Below are 20906 nucleotides of genomic sequence, written 5' to 3' on the forward strand. Positions count from 1 at the left end.
GAGAGAAACCAAAGAAAGACGGCCTTTTAGTGTTTGACTGTTGTATAGAAAAGGTTGTTCTGTTCAAGTTTCAAGTGTCGCGGTCTGACTGAAGGGCCTTACTAGTCTGACCACTGTATAACCATATTTGGGATGTGTTCGAGCCTCAGTCCAGGTCTGATCGTGGCGCAGCCTGGTCTGACCACCAAGGAACAGAGGGGTTCAAACCCTCTGCTCTGGCTGGTAGTCTGACCACCGAGCATGGCCGGTCTGACCGCCCGGGAATAGAGAGTTTTGGCACTCTGTTCCCTACTCACGATCTGACCAAAAGGGTTAACAGTTTGACCACCAACTTGTGTTAGAAGTAATCATCATGACTTTATAGCCATTGAACAGCTGGCAGTCTGACCGCCAGTAGACCTGCGGTCTGACTGCCAGTGTTGCAGAAGTGTCAAATCAACAGAAACAGTCATATTTTGGAGTGTGGCCTATATGTAGTTACTTGGCTGGTTCAAGGGAGGGAGCTAACACTTCACTACAACTCATTTGAGTTCTTTTCCTTCCACCTCTCACTCTCTTGGCTTAGTGGCTGTATTTTTTAGAGTGTGAGATCATCTAGTGCATAACTTTGAAGAGTTTGAGCATTGGGGCACTAGTGATCCTTCAAGCAAACATCATAGACTTGTTACTCTTGGATGTTGCTACCTCCTAGACAGCTTGGAGATTGTTGCACTATTAAGCCCATCAAAGAAGATTGTGAAGAAGCCACAGTGGTGATTGTAAGAGGCTTTGAGCACACCTTGCCGGAGAGGCAAAGTGCTACTCTAATTAAATTGAGGTATTGAGTAGTTCTTGTTCTATTCCGGCTTAAGATCAAGTTGCTCGGTGTGAGCCCTTTCTCGTGTGAGAATTGGATATTTGATAGAGAAGCGGTTAGAAGCTTGAACTCACCTCAACGTGGATTAGGGGTGATCTGCAAATCACCGATACCACAGGATAAATTTTGTATGTCATCCTTTGAGCTATTTACTTTCATGCAATTTACTTTATAAAATTTATCTTCCTAGAATATAAATTGTTGCATGTTACCCTAGGATTGCAAACCTTGACATAGCTCTTAGTTGTTTTCATATTACTCTAGTGATCTTTAGTTTGTTTCTGCAAGTTTGGTTGATCACTTAGCAATTAGTTTTAAAATCGCCTATTCACCCCCTTCTAGTCGGTATCCTAGATCCTATACCAGATCAACTATTGGGGAATGGATATTTGGTCATGCTAAGCAGCAAATGGAAAAACAAACTCGACAAATACAACGTGCCTGTAGATGACAATTTTATTGGTGGAGAGGTTGAGATATCTGTATCCCTTGTGTTCGTCGGGGTAGCCAAGAAAGATGCAGGCTACGAACTTAGGGGCTAATTTGTGTGGAGATGTAGGTGCAACGTTAGGGTAGCATAAGCACCCGAATGTTCTGAGATGATCATAAGAGGATTGTACAAGGAAAAGATCTTGGTAGGGAGTAAGAAATTGAGTAAACACGAAAGCATAGAAATTTTTCAAGGTGATGCATGTATCAAACTTGGCACGCAAGGGAAAAATCCACACTTAACGAGTAAAATCATCCATGATAAAGAGATAATCCTTGAACCCAGAAACATTAGGAATTGGTGAGGTCCATAAGTCACAGTGTATTATTTGAAATGGGAAAAATGTTGGAGTAGTGGAAGTAGAAAAGGGAAAGCGTACATGTCGACCCAGCTGACATTCATTACAAAGGCGATTGTGATCACCATTATTTGCATGGAAAGTAGCAAGAAGTAAAGGCAACTGTGACATAGATTGGTGTCTTGGATGCCCTAGGCGATGATGCCAAAGCTCAGCCGATGTGGAGAGGGAATCAAGTGCCATTAGGGTGGAGCGCCTAGCAAGTTGATGCAAAGGGTAGAGGCCTCCAGAGCTATTGCACCTCAGAATGATCTGCTTGGTTGTGAGGTCCTTCACAGAGAAATCAGGAGGGTCAAACTCCATCGAGCACATGTTATCAGAGGTGAATTTGCGTATGGATGTAAGATTAGTAATAATATGAGGAGTGTGAAGAACATTGCCGAAGAGAGATTGTTGTAGCCGGAGTTAAAAAGGTGGAGTGACTGGTGTCAAGGGTGGGAAATGAGGCACCATTTCCAACAAAAATGTGAGAGGATCGAGAAGGAAAAGTATGGCTATAAGAGGCGAGATTACCAGAGTCTCCGGTCATGTGTGACGTAGCTCCAGTATCCATGTACCAGGCGTCGGAGGGGATGGTTGGCCAAGTGAGGTGTCCTGCAGCGCCTGGACCAGCCCATTGATGTCCCTGTGTAGCATCAGAGGGGGGCATTGGCGCTGAGTGGTGGAAAGTGAAGTAGGCCTGAGGTGGTCCAGATGCAGGTGCACGATTGCCGAGGATGCATGGGCCAGTGGAGCTTGTCCTTGGCACGCGCCAGAAGAGGCCAAGAGGAGGTCCCCAAAAGTTGTAGCTAGAATTGAAATAGGGCGATGAGGATTGTTGCGGACCACAGCCACCACTGTTGGAATTGTTGGAGACATTACGGCCACCATGGCCACATTCATGTCCACGTCGCCCATGGCCGCGATCAGAAGCAAAACCAGAGTGGTCAAATCGGGGTGGCTGTGTGTCAGGCGTGCTCTAGTTTGCACCGATAGAAACCAGAGCTGTATCATACACCATGGAAGAGGAGTTGGCCTGAGAAAGTTCCTCAATGGTGAGATGATCACGTGCTTTTTGGAAAGTGGGAAAGGTAGACAGGGCAGGCAAGAGCTGTTTGAGGACTTGGAACTTTGGGTTAAGACCATGAATGAGCCGGTGCACCAGCGCGCGATCGGACACCTATTGATCACAGTCGGCAAGAGCAGTGGCAAGCGACTATAACTTGTGGTGGTACACAGCGATGGAAAGATCACCTTGGCGAAGACCATAAAGCTCAGCCTCAAGATAGAATGACACGGCTGGACTTATTCCCAACGAAAATGGATTTGAGATGAGACAAAATGTTGAAGTCCATCACGGATTGAGGCATGACCAAATCCAAGAGTTCCTCGGAGGTGGTGGCGTAAATCCACATCAGAATAGTGAGATTCCCACAGACCCAATCAGGATCATCATGCTGAGGATCGACATGGGATTAGAGAGCATATCGACCAAGGACAATGAGAAAGAGTGAGCCAGCGGTAGTAGTTTTTGGCCTGGATATCAAGGGTAAATGGTAGGAGCGACTTGATGTTGATGGTGTGGATGGACTGAGAGAGAGATTGGGTGTGGGAGGAGGAAGAAGATGGCACGATGGTGCTAGGCGCAAGAGAAGGTGTAGGAGGTGTGGTGGAATCTATGGTAGGCTCAGTGGTCGTGCTAGAAGAGGCAAAGGTGGCTTCGTCGGTACTCATGAGGATAGGAAATCAACTCCATAATGGAGGCTACTGATACCATGAAACAATGAATGATTAAATTGTTGTGTATTCATTGATGGAGTACATCTATTTTTAGATGGATTACATGAGCACATCAGCACTAGATACAACAACCATCAGTTGGTCAAGAGCCTACATCTACGGGCACTACTAAGTAGGTTGGGTCTTGGAGGTTGAGGAAGAACCGGTCTTGAGTAGTTGCTGACTCGAGAGCTCATGGAATATCTATGCAATCTAACACTCAGATTTGTAGGATAGAGAGTCAGTTAGAGCTTTTAGCTGTAGTATTCAGAGTTTGTAAAAAAGGTCTATCAGTTTTTTTCAGATAGAGTACTAGTCCGACGCTTCACGATTTCGGGTTGTGGAATGACGCAGTTGAAAAAATGGGGTCGTGGAGTGCTACATGGTCCATTATGTAATTGTGGTCATGTTTTACTTTCTCTATTTAAGCAATAAAGATTGGAGAAAAACACTGCAATAATTGCAACACAAAATTCTGAACTCTAACGATGAAACGGGTACGGTAACTCGTCTTGCTAGGAAATGTTCAGACATTCAAGGAGCGTTCTTCAGCGAGTGGAGAGCGATCGATTGGGCGACCTAATTAATTGATTCCCAACAATTGGTATCAGAGCCACGTTGTCAATCACAAGGACATTACTATGTCATCATGGGCTCCGACGGGTGCACAATCCCGAACATCCCTACGCTGTGGCCATCGTCGATCGTCATCGCCTCCTCCATGTCGTTCGCGACCATTGATGTAAAAATCGGTCGATCAACTGATTAATCGGTGATCAGCAGCGAGTAGATTTGCCTGTTATTGGCTCTAAAATCAGCCGCCCGATTAATCAGTTTGACCACATGATTAATTGGGTTGACCACCGATTAATTGGGTTGACTGGCTGATTAATCTCCAGAGTCGGTCACAAAATGACTCGCCCAACTCCAAGTCACAACTTAGCTCCAGGTATTTGTATTTGAGACTTTTGAGTCTTATTTTTATGGTTGAATGAGAACGATTGATACCATTTTTTTTGGAATTAATAGTTCATATTTGAAGCACATACTCATATATTGTTATTTATTTTGCAGATTTATCGCCTTACAATCAAGCATTCGTCATCAAAACTATAATATCAAGCCATTAAGGTAACACCTTGTTGTCCTAGTTAGTTCTTAGCATCTTATACATCTTTACATAAGTACTTTATACCAACTGATTAATGGTCAACCGATTAATTCAGTGAATCTCTAATTAACCAATTAATTTCTACTCCCGGCCAACCGAGTAGCTACCGATCAACGATTTTTTGAACAAAGTCTATGACACCACAATGAAGGAGGGCGTGATTTGGTGGCGCAACGAGTCGTGAGGGAGGCGTCTGGCACTATTATGTACCCAATGCTCACCAGCACCAACTATCAAGAATGGTCACTGGTGAGGCATGTGAATCTCTAGGCCCAAGGGCTGTGGGAGGTGATTGAGCCTGACGATGGTGATTTGTGTGAAGATTGACTAGCATTGACTGCAATTCTTCGGGTGGTGCTGCCAGAGATGTTGCTGACTTTGGCAGTGAGAGATACAACAAAGGCAACTTGGGAGGCGGTGAAGACCAAGCATGTCAACATGCAGCATGTGCGGGAGGCCAATGCACAGAAGCTCCGTCGTGGTTTCAGTGAGATCGCCTTCAAGGAGGGTGAGTCTATTGATGATTTTTGTATACGAATCATTGGCCTCACCAACAACCCTCATGTTCTCGGCGATGACATCATTGATGGCAAGATAGTGAGGAAACTCCTACAAGTGGTCCTAGAACAGCTGTCGTAAGTGGCTATCTCCATTGAGACATTGTTGGATCTTAACATGCTCTAGGTGGAGGAAGTCACTGATCATCTGAGAGTTGTTGATCAGTAGTACCAATTTGGAAGTGGTGGGGAAAGGGGGGAGTGACTTCTCCTCATCGAAGAAGAATGCCTCGCGTTCATGAAGAGGCACTAGCAGAATGGAGATCAAGGCAGTTTCAGTGGTGGCGAACGTGGAAAGAGGCAGACCAAGGAATGGGGGCATTCCAATGGAGCTCGAGATGCTGACGCGGAATCCACCCGGGAAGCTCCCACTGACAAGTGTTGGAGTTGTGGCAAATACGACCACTGGGCTAAAGAATGTCGCAACAAGACAAAGAAACGTGAGCAGGCACATGTGGCTCAAACTGATGATGATGATGAGCAATCATTGTTGATGGCGACGGCGATGGTCCAACACTCTGCTCCAGGCCATGAACATCTATAAATAGATGAGGCAAAGGTGTTCGCTCGACCAGAAGGTGATCACGACCACACCAGGTGGGTGCTGGACATAAGAGTCACGAACCATATGACAGGGTCCCATGATACCTTCTCCGAGCTTTACATCGGCATCCACGACACTGTACGATTTGGGGACAACTCAGTCATGGACATACGAGGGTGTGGAGTGATCCTGTTCGCGTGCAAGAACGGTAAACATCGTGTGGTGACGAGGGTATACTACATCCCTCATCTCCCTTCCAATATTGTGAGCCTTGGCCAGCTTGATGAGGCTGGCTATCAGATCGTAATCGATAATGGCGTGCTACGAATTCGATGCTCCCGTGGCGCGAACTCCTTGCCAAGGTGAGACATTCTGTCTCATGCCTCTATGTCCTGAACCTCAATATCATGAAGTAATTTGTCTTTCTGCATCGAGTGGTGATGACGCCTGGTGATGGCATGCCTGATTCGGGCATCTCAGCTTCGGTGGACTCCGGCAACTTTCATGGTCGAACATGGTGTGAGGACTACCATCAACTGATCACATCGAGGAGCTGTGCAACGACTATTTGGCTGGAAAGCAACGTCAAGCCTCTTTCCCAAGCCAGGCAAAGTTTTGAGCTGAGCGCAAACTCGAGCTCATGCATGGCGACATCTGCGATCCCATCATGCCAGTGACTCCGAGCGGCAAACGCTACTTCCTTCTTCACATGGATGATTTGAGTCACTATTAGTGGCTCACATTGTTCACCACAAAGGATCAAGCACCGACGACGATCAAGCATTTTCAAGCTATAGAGGAAGTGGATGCCAACAAGAAATTTGGAATTCTTCACGCAGACTACAACGGTGAGTTCACGGCAAGGGAGGTCGCAGAGCACTGGGCAGAAACTGGTGTACACCATCAGCTCACCTTGCTATACTCTCCGCAGCATATTGGTGTGGTGGAGCGCCACAACTAAACGAAGTTGGGAATGGGTAGGAGCATGATGAAATCAAAAGGGCTATCGGGTAAATTCTGGGGAGAAGCCATATCCATGGTTTTCTTCCTTCTAAACCATGTGCCGACGAAAAGTGTCTTGGACAAGACCCCATTTGAAGCCTGGTACAGAAAGAAACACTCTGTTCACTTCCTTCGTGTCTTCGGATGTGTGGTGCATGTGAAGGGCGTGCATCCAAATATGAAGAAATTGGAAGATCGGAGCAACCCCATGGTGTTCGTCGGCTACGATCCCGGATCGAAGGCTTACCAGGTGTACAATCTAGCAAAAGATCATGTTCACATAACACTAGATGTGATCTTTGATGAATCGTGTTGAGGTGACTTCGGTTGCTGTTGATAGAAGTGATACTCCAACACCAAGAGATCGACATGCGCTGGATGACATAAGTACACCAGCAAGACCTACAGAGATTGCACCAGGCTTATCGAGCCAGGTTGAGTTCGCGTCTGCATCGACACGCATGTCGGACCTCAATGATGGCCATGACAATGCACCGCCTCGATTTTGTCTCGTTGACAACATCATCAGGGCATCTGCACCCTAGCATGGTGTTGCGTGATCTCAATGCACTTGAGGCATTCCTGGTGGCAGGCCATGCTCGACGAGATGGCCTCAATTAAAGAGAACCAGACTTGGCCTCAATCAAAGAGAACTAGACCTAGGAGCTGGTCAATCTACCCCTAGGATGGGGCACCATCGGGCTCAAGTGGGTTTCAAGCTAAAACACGACGAGCAAGGGCGCATTGTCTGGCACAAAGACAAGCTTGTTGCCAAAGGCTACGTTTAGCGCCAAGGAATCAACTTCGAAGAGACTTTTGCTTCAGTAGCCAAGATGGACTCAGTCCTACTGTTGATTGCAGTGGTAGCTCACCGTGGTTGGCAGGTACACCATATGGACGTGATGATGGCGTTTCTCAATGGAGAGCTCGATAAAGAGATCTATGTCGTGCAGCCGCTGGGATTCATCGACAACAAATATCCACACAAAGTGTACTGGCTGCATAAGGCTCTGTACAGGCTTAAACAAGCCAATGGGCCTGGAATGCCAAGCTCGATTCAAGTATGAGCATGCTCGTGTTCAGCAGGAGCAGCACCAAGCATGATGTCTACATGCGTGAGAAGGAAATATCACGGTTGATCATGGGTGTTTATGTAGATGACCTAGTGATCCCAAACGACAGTGGATGAGTTCATCGCATTCAAGGCTAAGATGAAGCACGTGTTCTGTATGATTGATCTGGGTCTGCTGATGTATTACCTCGGCATAGAAGTGCATCAGGGATCAGATGGAACAACCCTACAACGAACAAGGTACGCTTTGAAGTTAATTGAAAAGGCTAGTTTGGCACATTGCAATCCCAGCAAGTTCCCAATGGAAGCCTAGTTGAAGTTGCTCAAGACCAATTCAAGTCCTCTTGTTGTTGCAATAAATTATCAAAGTATTACAGGGAATCTCAGGTATTTACTACACACTCGGCCAGGCATTACTTTTTCAGTAAGCTATGTGAGTAGATACATGAAGGAGCCACACTCAAAGCATTTAGATGCAGTAAAGTATTTGATCAGGTATATCGCTAGTATTGTTTATCATGGCATCACATATCCAAGAATTGATCACAACAAGGAGCACCTGACGAGCTACAATGGCAGTGACTTAGCTGGAGATGTGAATGATAAGAAGAGCACAACCAGGGTTATTTTCTTCTTGGACAACAAGCCAACCTTTTGGTTTTCTAAGCAGCATGTAGTAACCTTATCTTCCTGTGAGGCAGAGTATATCGCTGCAGCTACAGCTGCCTGCTAGGGGATTTGGCTGGCTCGACTGCTTAGTGGCATCCTTGGAGTCGAGATCAATCCACCGGAGCTAAAGATGGACAACATGTCTGTTATAGCTGATTAAGAACCATGTGTTTCATGATCGAAGCAAACACATTGATATAAAGTTTCATTTCATCAGAAAGTGCTTGAATGAAGGGAAGATCAAGGTGGATTTTGTCATATCAGAAGATCAGCTTGCAGACTTGCTCATGTAACCTCTCGGACATGTCAGATTTGAAGATCAGCGCACAAAGATTGGAATTGTCAAGTTGTGCAAGAATTAAGGGAGAGTGTTATGGTTTAATTCCTGCACGTTTGTGTTTACCGAATTCTCAACTTTGTAGGTTAGAGAGTCAGTTAGAGCTTTTAGTTGTTTTATTCAAGTTCTGTAAAAAAGGTCCATCGGTTTCGTCAGATAGAGTCTAAGTCCGACGCTTCACAATTTCACGTTGTGGGATGGCGCAACTGGAAAAACATGATCGTGGAGCGCTACGTGGTCCATTATGTAATCGTGGTCATATTTTACTTTCGCTATTTAAGCAATAAAGATTGGAGAAAACCGATGCAACAATTGCAGCACAAAACTGTGAACTCTTGGCGAAAAGGGTACTGTAGCTTGTCGTGCCGGGAAATCTTCAGACTTTCAGTGAGCGGAGAGCGACTCGATTGATTGATTCCCAACAATATATAGATTGCTAAGCCATTAACTGGCACACAAGAATCAGGCTTAAGCATAAACCCACCATGAAACTGTCTCCTGCTGGCACACAAATACAAGAGTGCCATCTGAGGAAAGCAGAAAAATCACCTTTCATGATATTTTTTGTTTCTGACTATGGCAAACAGGCCACAACGACTGAGAGTTTTTCTTTTCCGAACCATACAACGACTGAGAATTGACAAATAATTGTAAGAACATATATCAAGCCACAAAGGCTGAACGGTGGCCAATTTCCTTGACTTCCCACATGAATTGCATTAGTGGAAAATCTCGACAAACTCAGCAGCAAATGCAGACCAGAAGTTGACCTCGTAAGGTCAAAGAGTTGGGCACATTAACATCATCTGCTAAGCGCCTAACCTTCTCAGGCAGATATCTTTCTAGCTTTTAATATACATCATGAATTGCATATGGATGAAACAATAAAACGCTTATTCTTTGACAGGCAAAATGCTAAATTTATTTGGATAGTGATACAAGTTTCTTTTGGCATTAATCCTCTAACGAGTGTTTCAAATATGTTCGGAAACGGGCTTAATGGGATCGGACAAAAACTTACGTACCAAATTTTGGTTGGAGCAAGTGCTATTTGTTGGACTATTTGGTTAAGTCGCAATGATATGGTTTTTGACAAGGCATAAGTTTATTCTTCTATGCAGGTTCTATTCAGAGGCACACATTAGATTCGTTTTTTATCATTGCTATAGAAGTAAGAAGAGCGCCCCATATAAAGGAGGCAAGCCATCGTCCAGAGACTACAATGATGAAAATCTTTGTCAAACATGGGTGGAGGTTCAGTAATTTGTTTTTAACAGATGTTAGCCATGATCCGGCGTTTATTTTTCATTTCATTCCCACCCGGTGTGTCGGGTTTTATGAGAAACTTTGCAATAATGAACGGATGTGTGCATCATGAGATGCAAAGGATGGGATAATCTTATTCCTTTATTCAAAAAAATGCAAGAGATGTATATCTGCTCATGTAGATACTTCTTAGTACATTGATCACTTGAACAAAAAAAGCCAGCATGGGAGGTCTGTACATTTTTTAAAACTTTGGACAAAAAATACCAGCATAAGATGGCAGCACTAGTACATCCCACTCCCACATCCACCCCTACAAATAAATCATATGGATTTGGTACAAATTATGCAATTCACCGAACCAAACACCCCATCCATACAGTACTCAAGTGGCACATCGGTGGTTAAGAGGGCTTGACGATAGAAATACTTTTTTTTCTTCTCTACTTATGCGTAATGGAAGTCTATAATAAAGCACCCTTAGACACCAAAAAAAAAAAAACAGCCAGGGAATCACAAAAGACACAGGATCTATATCATCACATCTATACTATTTTTTTATTTATGATTAGCACTAGATATGAACTTTACAATATGATGTTCCAGAAGCCTCTACTGAAGAATGTGTGTGGGTATTGAGAGATTCTATTAACTGGACAGCTTTACTCTCTATATGGATTTAGAAAATTCTAGGTGCCTATGGACCTTGATCACCGTGTTGACTATTATCCTAGACAACAACAGGTCATCTACAACCACCCAGCAAAACATTACTTGCCTTTATTGTTGGAGCATTTGATGCCGTTTGATCAAAAGTTGAGCATAAAGCAGCTCATTCCAGGAATCTGGTACTCCAGGAAGGCACCAGTGGCTGCAGTCTTGATATCTCTCAGGCGATCTCCTCTCCTCGTCAGTCAGGTTCTGCTTCCGAAAGATGGAAGGGTGTGCATCCTTTCTGTAGTCAGTCATTCTCGTTATGTTCAAGTATACAACTGGAGTTTTCATCTTGTGGATCACATCCTCTAAAATGCTCATCTTTGGTGGATAGGTTGAAAGGTACTGTTCATTTGTTATTGGTTCGCTCTCCTTGTCGCAGCTCCCGCCTGAATTCCATTGGCCACCACTGCATAGTAGAGATGCACAGCAAAATATTTGTTCAGTTAACGCAAATCAAATACAGCATGCAGAAATTTGCAATAGAAAAGACGATGCACACCTAAAATGAGATGCTGAGTAGCCTCGGAATAACACAGTGGTTTTTCTAGGGTTAACATTGGTATCAATCCACTTGGACCAGGTGACAAGAGCTTTATGAAAGGCATCCACGACATTTAGCTCGCTATATACATGATTACCTTCCTGATAGTAGTCTTTCCTGAAGCACATTCAACCTGTCGTCAGTGTTCAAGAAAGCATGAAATGGAGATGCATGCTGAACCAAAGAACAGTTAAGGTGAGTTACCCAAGAGCAGTTTTCTCATGTGTCCACCAATGCCCAGTATTGAAAATAAGGAAGTCTGCATCCTTGTACTTCGGTGATGATTGCTCGACCAAGTCAAGCCTAAGAGTTTCCCTTTTCTTTTCATTGCTTACTTGCACCTCCCATTCCTGGACTAGGAAAGGGGATCGGAAGAACTCCACGCTGCAGTTATAGTCCTACATGACATGAATGGAAAAAGTAAGTTGGTATCGTTTCTCTAATTAGTGAAAGGGATGCATAAGTACATAATGTAGAATTTGAAATCGCAAGCATATATACCGTGAATACGAAAGAGTATGACCCTTCGGTCTTAAACTCGTGCCGACCAGATGCCTCAAAAACTTTCCTCTTGTCCTTGACAGAATTCCTCAAGATACACACAAGGGATTCCCACATGTTCCTATTGAGTGAATCACCAACAAAAACAAGTCTTTTTCCTCTTAGCTTCTCCAACATGTCGGTGGGGTTCAATCTGAGATAGCAAGAACACAATTCGGCACATTACACACCAAGCATTATTTGAAATAACCAAAATTGATTGCACTGCTGTAATGAACTTTTCCTCACCTTGGGATGCTGCATCCACTGGGTTGCCAACGGAGCTTCTGGTAAGCTAGATCTCGCCGGCCGTTGAGATAGCAGTCAAATGGCTCATCGATGTGAGGACACGATCCCTCTGGGTAGAGAGGGTACGAATCATCCCGAACCCAGCTCCCATGGAACATATCGCAGCTGGCCATCTCCTTGAACCAATCTACCTTTTTATTTGCACTAGAACTACCAACCAGTTTCGTTGATGGCTCGTTCCCCTCACTGTTGTTTCCAGAATCTGAGGCAATTGTTTGGGCCGAATGGTCCTTTGATGATCCAGCACTACCCTGGGAAGCATCTCCCTTCTGCTTATCCACTGTACCACTGCTTCCACCAGAAGCAACTCCACTACTACTCTGTTCCTGATTCTGCACTGCAGGAGATGCTACAATGGTGTGGTTCTTTCTTGAAGATCCACCCTCTTTCTCCCCTGCCAATGCCAGACTATCAGTTTGATTACTAGTTGGAACAACACTCGCAGTGCCTTCATTGTGCTCAAGCCCTCCATCTCCGGCATTGCTTTTTGCCGGACTAGAACTTCCAGCCGATTTATAGCTTGCATCTCCACTTCCTCGCTGAGCATCTGAACCATTATTCGAATCAGCCTTCGTGTCTGCGCTCTTCGCCGGACTAGAACTTCCTGCTGGTTTACTTGTATATCCACTTCCACTCCCTGGCTGAGCATCTGAACCTTTATTCAAATCAGCCTTCGTATCTGTTCCACTTCCGGCAGAACCACTGCTCGCGGCACCAACAGCACCTTTTGCATCGGCCTTCACCGTGGTGCTATTTCCAGCAGAGGAGCCACTACTTGGAACAGCACTTCGACTTCCACTGCCTGCCTGGTTACTAGAAGATCCAATGCTCAAATCAGCCTTCGCCGAGCTGCCACTCTCAGCAGAATTGTTGGTGGGAACTCCGGCTGTGTCTTCGGCCTCGGTCTTCGCCGTGCTGCCATGTCCGGCAGAACCATTCCTCGGGGCTCCACTTCCACTTCCCGACTGCTTATTGGACCTATCTACACTCTGTTCGCCGACATTCACCGCAGTTCCGTTGCCGGCAGAACTACTGGCCGGGGATCCACTGCCACCTCCCGCCTGACTGCTGGAAACGCCTCTGTCGCTTCCTTTATTCCGATCCGCCACACCGCTAGGCGCAGCGCCGCTTGTGATAGAATTATTCGTCGGAGCTCCGCCTCCGCCCTTGGCGCTAATGCCAGTTCCGGCCAAATCGCTGGGCGGAGGCACACTCCCACCGCCAGCATTGCTAATCGGATCACCACCTCCACTTCCCAACTGCTTATTAGACCCAGCCGCAGCGGAGCTATTGCTTCCCGCCGCGCCCCCAACCTGCCCGATAGTCCCATCACGGCTCACCTCGCCACCGCCGCCGCTCGATCCGCCTGCCGGGACGCGCGTCGGCTCCGGCGAGGGGGCGGAGGAGTTGGCGGGGAAAATGGACGAGAAGAAGCCGGAAATCTGCGACCGGTAGGGCGCCGTGGACGCGTACACGCTGCCGAACCACGAGGCTCCTCCCCCTGCCCCGACGGCGCCGGCGCCGGCCGGGGACGCGGTGAAGGCGACGTACGCGGTGAATGCGGCGAAGGCGACCGCGAACCCGTACACCGTCAGCCTCGCCCTGCGCCGCGAGCGGCCGCCGAGCGGACTGAGGGTGCCGGCGTCGGCGCACACCAGGCCGCTCTGCTTCCACAGGCTCTTCATGCCGCGGCCGCACAAGTCTTGGGTTTCCACGCCCCGAACGACGCGGAGCCGGGGAAGTGGAGACGGCGGGGCGAGCGAGAGTGGCAGTGGCGGTGGTGGAAGGGGAGGAGGAGGAGGAGGAGACGGCGAGTGGCTTGAGGAAGCTCTGCTTTGGGGAGGGAGCAGGGGTGCCTATAGGAATTTTGGGGAGGCCACGCCAAACAGAACTAACAAACAAGGAGATGCTATATTTCAACAATATATTTTTCTTTTTTTTTTTAACGATGATGGTGAGCCTTTGGTTGTCGCATCTTCAACCTCCCAATGAATAGAAATAAGTTGTGCCCCGCCCCATCTCTCTCGACAAACCTCGCGCTCTTCCACCTGTAACTTCTTTCATCGTTTTTGGTGATGCCTTGTGGCTGAATTCACGGTCATAATCTATCATCAGATTAATCTCTCCATTTTAGAGATTCCTCATCCTAACATCGACTCATCCAGCAATCCTCTACCATCGGCACCTGTCACCCTACCCCTGCGTCCGCCTCCTCCACCAGGCCAGTCTGCCGCCCGCCAACCTCTCTCAGAGCCCGGAGATGAAGAATAAAATCCACCAACCAAGAAGATGGACGTTCACATCTATTGCTTTATTGCTTGAGACGTTGATCTCGATTTCATGCATACGAGATTTAGGAGGTGTTCAGTAATAATCGGTTTAGATTTGGTTGAGAGGGTAAGGCAAAGTCAAATCTGAAACTTGCTTGGATTGCGTTGATCAAAATGAAGAAGGGAAAAGTGGTATACCTTCACCAAGAAACGTCTCCCCGAATTGCTCTACCAAATCCTTGTTCACTTTCCATGTTGACTATTTACTTACCATCCGTGCTTACTGCTTTCTGCAAAATACAAATTGATGACTTCGTCGTGATTACTTTCCGGATACTATGGTTTTGACTACTCTATTCACCCCACGCGTTGCTGTGGAACTTGCAAGAAATAGAGGAGATGAAACATAGAAACTCCAGGAGGAAAAGAAACATGGGGGCCGGCGTGTAGAAATAGAGGATAAATCGATGATTTGTTACATGCCATTCCATCTTGTGCCAGTCGACAAGAGGGTGTCCTTGTTGACGCTATGGTTGTACGTACGTTGCAGAGTTGAAATACATTTTTTTTATCAATTGATTGTTCATTTTGTGCGTAGAGATACTCACCAAAATTATGTAGAGTGGCTCAACAGGTACATATGGGACGACCCACTTCACATTTCTAGTCGTATGGTGCTGGAAACAATGTCTGCCGTTGTTTGCATGTCTAGAGGATAAGCAATGGAAGGAGCATGGCAAGATGGAAGGTGGACTATCGAGCTAAAAATTGCAAAAATTGTTTGTATGTTCACCGGTTATAGATGACGGATGAAAATGAGTGCTAAGCGAAGGAGTGCAAACAATGTGATCTATAGAGGTTCGAGGTGGGCAGGGTGAAGGCATCGGCAGTGACGGGCGGCTTGGCGAGGTAGTGAGGTCGAGGCGGGCGCGACTGCCACCCCGTCGCCGGTGGCTTTGGGGGCATTGGCACGGTATCAACAGCGGCGTTAGTGGAGAAGTTGTCGGCACCAATACGAAGGACACAACTAAGGAACGCGAGCTCACCTAACCGAAAGGTTCTCAAACTCATCTCTCTCGTCTGCGATATGAAACACGACTGTTTTCGTATCAAACTCTGCCTAACTCTCCTCTTATCTAATAAAAATATCTAATATTTATATAATTTACATATTTTTTTATACATCCTCCGCCAGCCACTTCGTCTTGTTACCAGCTACAGATATAAACCTATTTTATTAATAAAAATTAAAAAAAAAACTAGCAGTAATCTTATTCACCTTTTTTTCATATCAAATTTAAAATCAAACTACAGTATCACTCCCTAACGTATTCAATCGACGACATATCTACATCTCTATATTTTAATTTTATATTTAATATTACCATATTAAATATTTATATTTTTGTTAAAGATACCGATAGTTTGGCTTGTAAAAATAAACGGAAGAAGAGAGCAGCCTACTACTCTTAAGGTCTGTTTGGTAGAGCTCTCCTTATTCAAATTCTCTGCTGAGATTGATTCTGTAGGGAAAGTATTTCTATGGTTGAAAATTATTATCTAGAATAACATGTATGGAGGAAGTGATTTTGTGCGAAAAGTGAATCAACGGAAGCTGTTTTTTTCAGCTCACCAACTTTTAGTTTATTCCGAATAATCACTATTACAAATTTCACTCATAAAATTAAAAACTAAAAACTACTATTTAATAAAGTTTCACTAATTTTAACAAGAAACTATTCTAAAAGTCCTGCCAAACAAAACCCTGCTTATACGTCGTGAGACCTCAAACAGGCAAATATTAAACCGGCGCCTGAGAAAGCGGGCCCGTACCCATGCAATCTTTGCCGGTCCTCGGGTGCGGCTCGCGGCGTGCCCCCGTGTTTGCGCCGCATAGAATTCAGGGAGGCACCCACAGATGGCGCCGCATAGCTGTAGGACGGAATTGACGGCACGGAATCGTGCCACGTGATGAGCTTTACCGCCTGATCTGCGATGGTGGGACCACGAGACGCTTGGCGACGTTCCTATTATGGCGATGGCAGCTTTCCCTATAACCTAACTGAATTGAATAGATCTCTCAATTGAATATGGTTGTTGGCTAAGGGGACATCAGAGTGTTATTTACTTTTGGTTTAAAAGGTTTAAATCCACATATTATGAATTATTAGTGAAACCTTCAAATTGAAAGTTGTGCTTCTTCAAATTCAAAAGTAAAGTTTTTGAAGCCGACTCTGATGTTAGTCACGAAGCCTTGTCATTAGGGAGAGAGATGTTCTAAGTTAGTGGTACGAAGATAATGTATTTATCTATATCGTCGAGAATAGTTTAGTAGGCTGTCACTATTTAAAAATTTATCATAATTTATTATGGACCTTCTAAATACGGAAATCATGTTTTACTTTATAGAGTCCTAAAAGATAGGACAAACATAATATTTCAATTAATTTTGACTAGCACATGTACTCATAAAAAAAAGATATTCATTGTATCATGGCTAAAAATTAGCCTCTTCTCGTTGACGGATGAGAGTCTTCCTATTTGGATCAGATATGTGTCACTCTTTTCTCAACCTCTCGCACGTGAACAATCTCTCTCTTCTCAATGATGTCAGCGCATGCTCCCCTGCAGTCCTGCCCTCCTGTATCCGTTTTCACCGCCGGATCCGTAACCACGCTAACCACTGATTTTTTTTCACTCCCCTAATCCGTCACTGGATCATCCGACTATCCTCTATCGCCACTCCACCCTAACTCTACGTCTGCTACCACCGTCAGACCGGCTTATCTCTCAAGACCCTTCCTCTGAGGGGCAGCATCCACAGAACCTTCCTAAATCCTAAAACCCTAACTCATGGCGGTGAACTTCGACGTCGACTGAGAGTAGCCTCAATTTCAATCACTTGAGCAGTAGGAAATAAGAAAGAAAAAACATGTCATTCCTTACATTCGGCCTCCAGGTCCTACTTAACATTACTGCATATAGTTGCATACTTGTAATTTTTCCGTGTTAGCCAGTATTCTGGTGAGCTACTCGTGAATAAACAGAACACTGGATGATGGAGGTACGACGACTATTGTGGTACGGTGGAGGGTAGATCTTGCGCTGCCTTGGTATAACTGCACATTTGACAAACAAGACTCATGGCTCATGCACTAGCAAGTGCGTCTCTGCTTTGCCGTGTCCGTACAGCTGGTCTCCTGGCCTCGGAAAATTTGCGTCGGTGCCGTCGCGTCTGGACTTTGGGCTGCCCACTCCAAAAGCGTACTGGAAAGCGGAAAAATTATGTTATCCGAAAGCAGACAGGTTTCAATTTTGTTTTGCAATTTTTCGTATTAACGAAAAGATTGAAATTCACAACATTTACTAAAATTTTAATTATTTTTCATCATTTGTTATGTAGATCTCATATCTCGGTGATTTCTTTTCGAAATTAGATATTTTGTTTTTATCCAAAATTCATAAAATTCCCTTAAAATTCTGGTAAAATTTTAAACCCTAGTAGCTAGTCCCGTGCTTAGCCCTTTCCGGCGCTGGTGTATACCCAGCTGAGCACTTGAGAATTTTTCATTTTTTCGATGAAATTGAATTGTTCACTCTGAAAATTTTACTTAAAAAAACTCCCCAATACAAACATGCCCGGAGTTGTCGACGGTTTGACCAGCCCAAGAACACGTACGCATCAGCAGATAATGGTAAGAACATCGGTATATGGAAAGCACGGACTGAAAGCTCAGTAGTATATCGCTAGGAAGAAAACTGCAAGGCGGCGCGTTAGGTCCAAGCTCACTCACTTGATCGGCGCACGCATGGGAGGTAGACGCCAGACGCCACTGTTCCATCTGCACTGCTCCACTCACATGCTGGTGGAGCAGTTTGGCAGGTCTCTACTACGAGCAAGCTAAGGCCGGGTCAAAACGGAAGTCGTGTTGAACTATTTATTACTAATCAATTGCTCTGGAGCATAGAGATGAGGATCTAATGGAACAAGATCGATTAATCAAGTGCTGCCACACATTGGTGTTGCTTATAATTAGTAAGGTGATCCATGATAATAGATGGCTTGTCTCGCTGCAATGTTTTGTCATGATAACATTTGATTAATTGTATTTTATTTGAACTTTTAATTTATGTATTTGATTTTTACAATAATTTAATTTTTTCTAAGACTATATTTGATATTGATCATTGTTTTTTCTATTTTAACTCCAATTTTAGTTATTATTTATTTTATTTTATTTGAATTCTTTATTTAGATATTTTACTTCCCATACCGTATAATCGAACTACTAATTTTTCATAATTTTTAATTTTAATTTTATCTATTTATTAATCGTATTTGATATGAATTTTTTTATTTAATCTGGACAGTTAGATGTTCAAAACAATAGGTGATCTGTAGATTATTTTTCTTTTTTAAATTAACATGATAATTATGTGATATTGAAAATGAACATTATGATTTTTTTAACACTCAAATAATAATATAATAAGTAAACGCAGAGCCTAACATTCTTTTGTGAGTCGCACATGCGCCCCAAACATATGCAGTCATCGATCCTCTTCTTTTGGCTGGACAGTGTGCTGGACCCATGCATATGTTGTCACAAGCTTTGTTTCGGATATTATAAGTGTGATTGGTTCTTGGTACTTAGGACAATTTGGTTCTATGGATGTATATAATCTCAAAGAGAAATGTGTTTGGTTGTTCGTATATACTGTTTCAGTCTAATCGAGCGGATGTAAATGTACGCTCGTAGGCTGGCTGAGCGGAAGCTCGATTTGATTTTCCCTCCGCAGCTTGGCCCGCAGATACAGAGCATACATGAGCAGTCCACTTATCAGTGTCACAAAATCATTTGCATACGGACAACTAATCACAGTCTCAACTCTTGCATCCGCTCATACAGTCTCAAATTCGATCAACCAAATAGAATATCAGCTCATCCTGTCCAGACAGATACAACCAGTCAAACACTCTTCTTCTCAATAAATATGACTCCACTCAAACTATTTCTCCTCAGCCTACGTATACGGTTCATACGGGCTAAATTTATACGAGCAAACAATCACACCATATAAAATCTGATGCTTTTTTAGTGCGAGATTGTTTTCCAAAGATTCGATAGTGTTTTCATTCTAATAGCTCAGTTATAGAGCCTCAGTTAAAAAGACATCCACCGGATTCAAATATAGGCAGTTCCAGATCGTGTGAGTAACTTCTAAAGGGTTCAATACTCCTTTCTCGTAGAACAAATTCAGAGAACGTTTCTTCCCGTGGTGAAGCTTTTTTTTATGACCAGTTTGTGCCGTCTCCTTTCGTTGATTGGTTCGGGTCCACTGGTGAAGCAATTTGACCGTTCCTGAGCATAGTTTGGCCCCTTATTTTACTAGAAGACCGGCCATAATTAATTGAGCACTCCGAGAAGAAAGTGTTCTGTACTCTAGATGGTAGATCCATGAAGTACGTTTAAAGCAAGGCAACAAGGCAATGGCGTGGCACTTTGATTGTGGCTTTGCGGGTATGGTACGTATAGGTAAAGGGAGGGAAAGCAAAGCGACTCGCTAATGCCATGCACGCCGCAGCGTCCGACGACGACGAGACGGCATAAGCACGCAGCGTTAAACAAAGGTGACCTACGGGGCTACTGGCTCATGTGATCATGGAGCCGGGTTGCATCAAGCGGGGATCCATCGATGGCTCTCTCTCTCTCTCTCTCTCTCTCTCTCTCTCTCTCTCTCTCTCTCTCTCTCTCAGCAAAAAGATGGAAAAGGAGATCTTGGGGTTTTGGAGTGCAGGCTCAAAGTCCTAACCAGTGTTAGTGCTACTATAGTGGTGAATCAGTATTTGACTACGCGCGTGGCATTTCGAACGAACAAGTGAAACTAGGACCTAACGCGAAGGTTTGTCAATGCCTTCGTCCGTATTGGAGGATTATGGACCAATTTTATGGCCAATATGGAACGGCAGGTAGAATACTAAGTTTTTTGCCACCTCAAGGAGCATATACACCGTATCGTTGTATGTTTTCAAGATACCATGTACTATGTATGATACAATCTGTTGATTCTAGGATATCGATTCACTCAAGACAAACTCGACCTGCGATTTATAATTTCTTTCTACAGTACAAGTGTTAGATAAAGCTAGCAGTACTGCATCAGCGACTGACCGAACCGATGGCTGCGTCACGAGCCAGCTTAAAGCTGTTTTTGGATTCAATAATTAGTATTATGAGGCTAAGAATTTACCGCGACGATGGATAACATAAAACAAGCCATAGGAAGTTCCGACAAGGATGTCCAAATTTCCATCACCATCCAAATCAACCACAGTTGGAGAAGAATATGCATGGGCAAGGAAGTTTCCATAGCCGAAAGCTCATGAATTCTGCGAGTCCCTTTGTTCTTCTACGGCACTGACTGGCCGAACCGATGGCTACGTCACG

General features: G+C 44.6%; 1 protein-coding gene across 1 annotated transcript; it reads right to left on the minus strand.

Moving 5' to 3' along the window:
- Window positions 1–10612: 10612 nt before the first annotated feature.
- Window positions 10613–14133, minus strand: LOC133930666 (protein trichome birefringence-like). The gene is made up of 5 exons (XM_062377360.1): window positions 12128–14133; window positions 11840–12032; window positions 11543–11736; window positions 11297–11455; window positions 10613–11203 (listed from the first exon to the last, which is right to left on the minus strand). The coding sequence occupies exons 1-5, from the start codon at window positions 13870–13872 to the stop codon at window positions 10861–10863; spliced, it is 2634 nt and encodes an 877-aa protein (XP_062233344.1). The 5' UTR covers window positions 13873–14133; the 3' UTR covers window positions 10613–10860.
- Window positions 14134–20906: the final 6773 nt, after the last annotated feature.

This window comes from Phragmites australis, chromosome 10 (assembly GCF_958298935.1).
Source record: "Phragmites australis chromosome 10, lpPhrAust1.1, whole genome shotgun sequence".
NCBI classification, from domain to species: Eukaryota; Viridiplantae; Streptophyta; class Magnoliopsida; order Poales; family Poaceae; genus Phragmites; species Phragmites australis.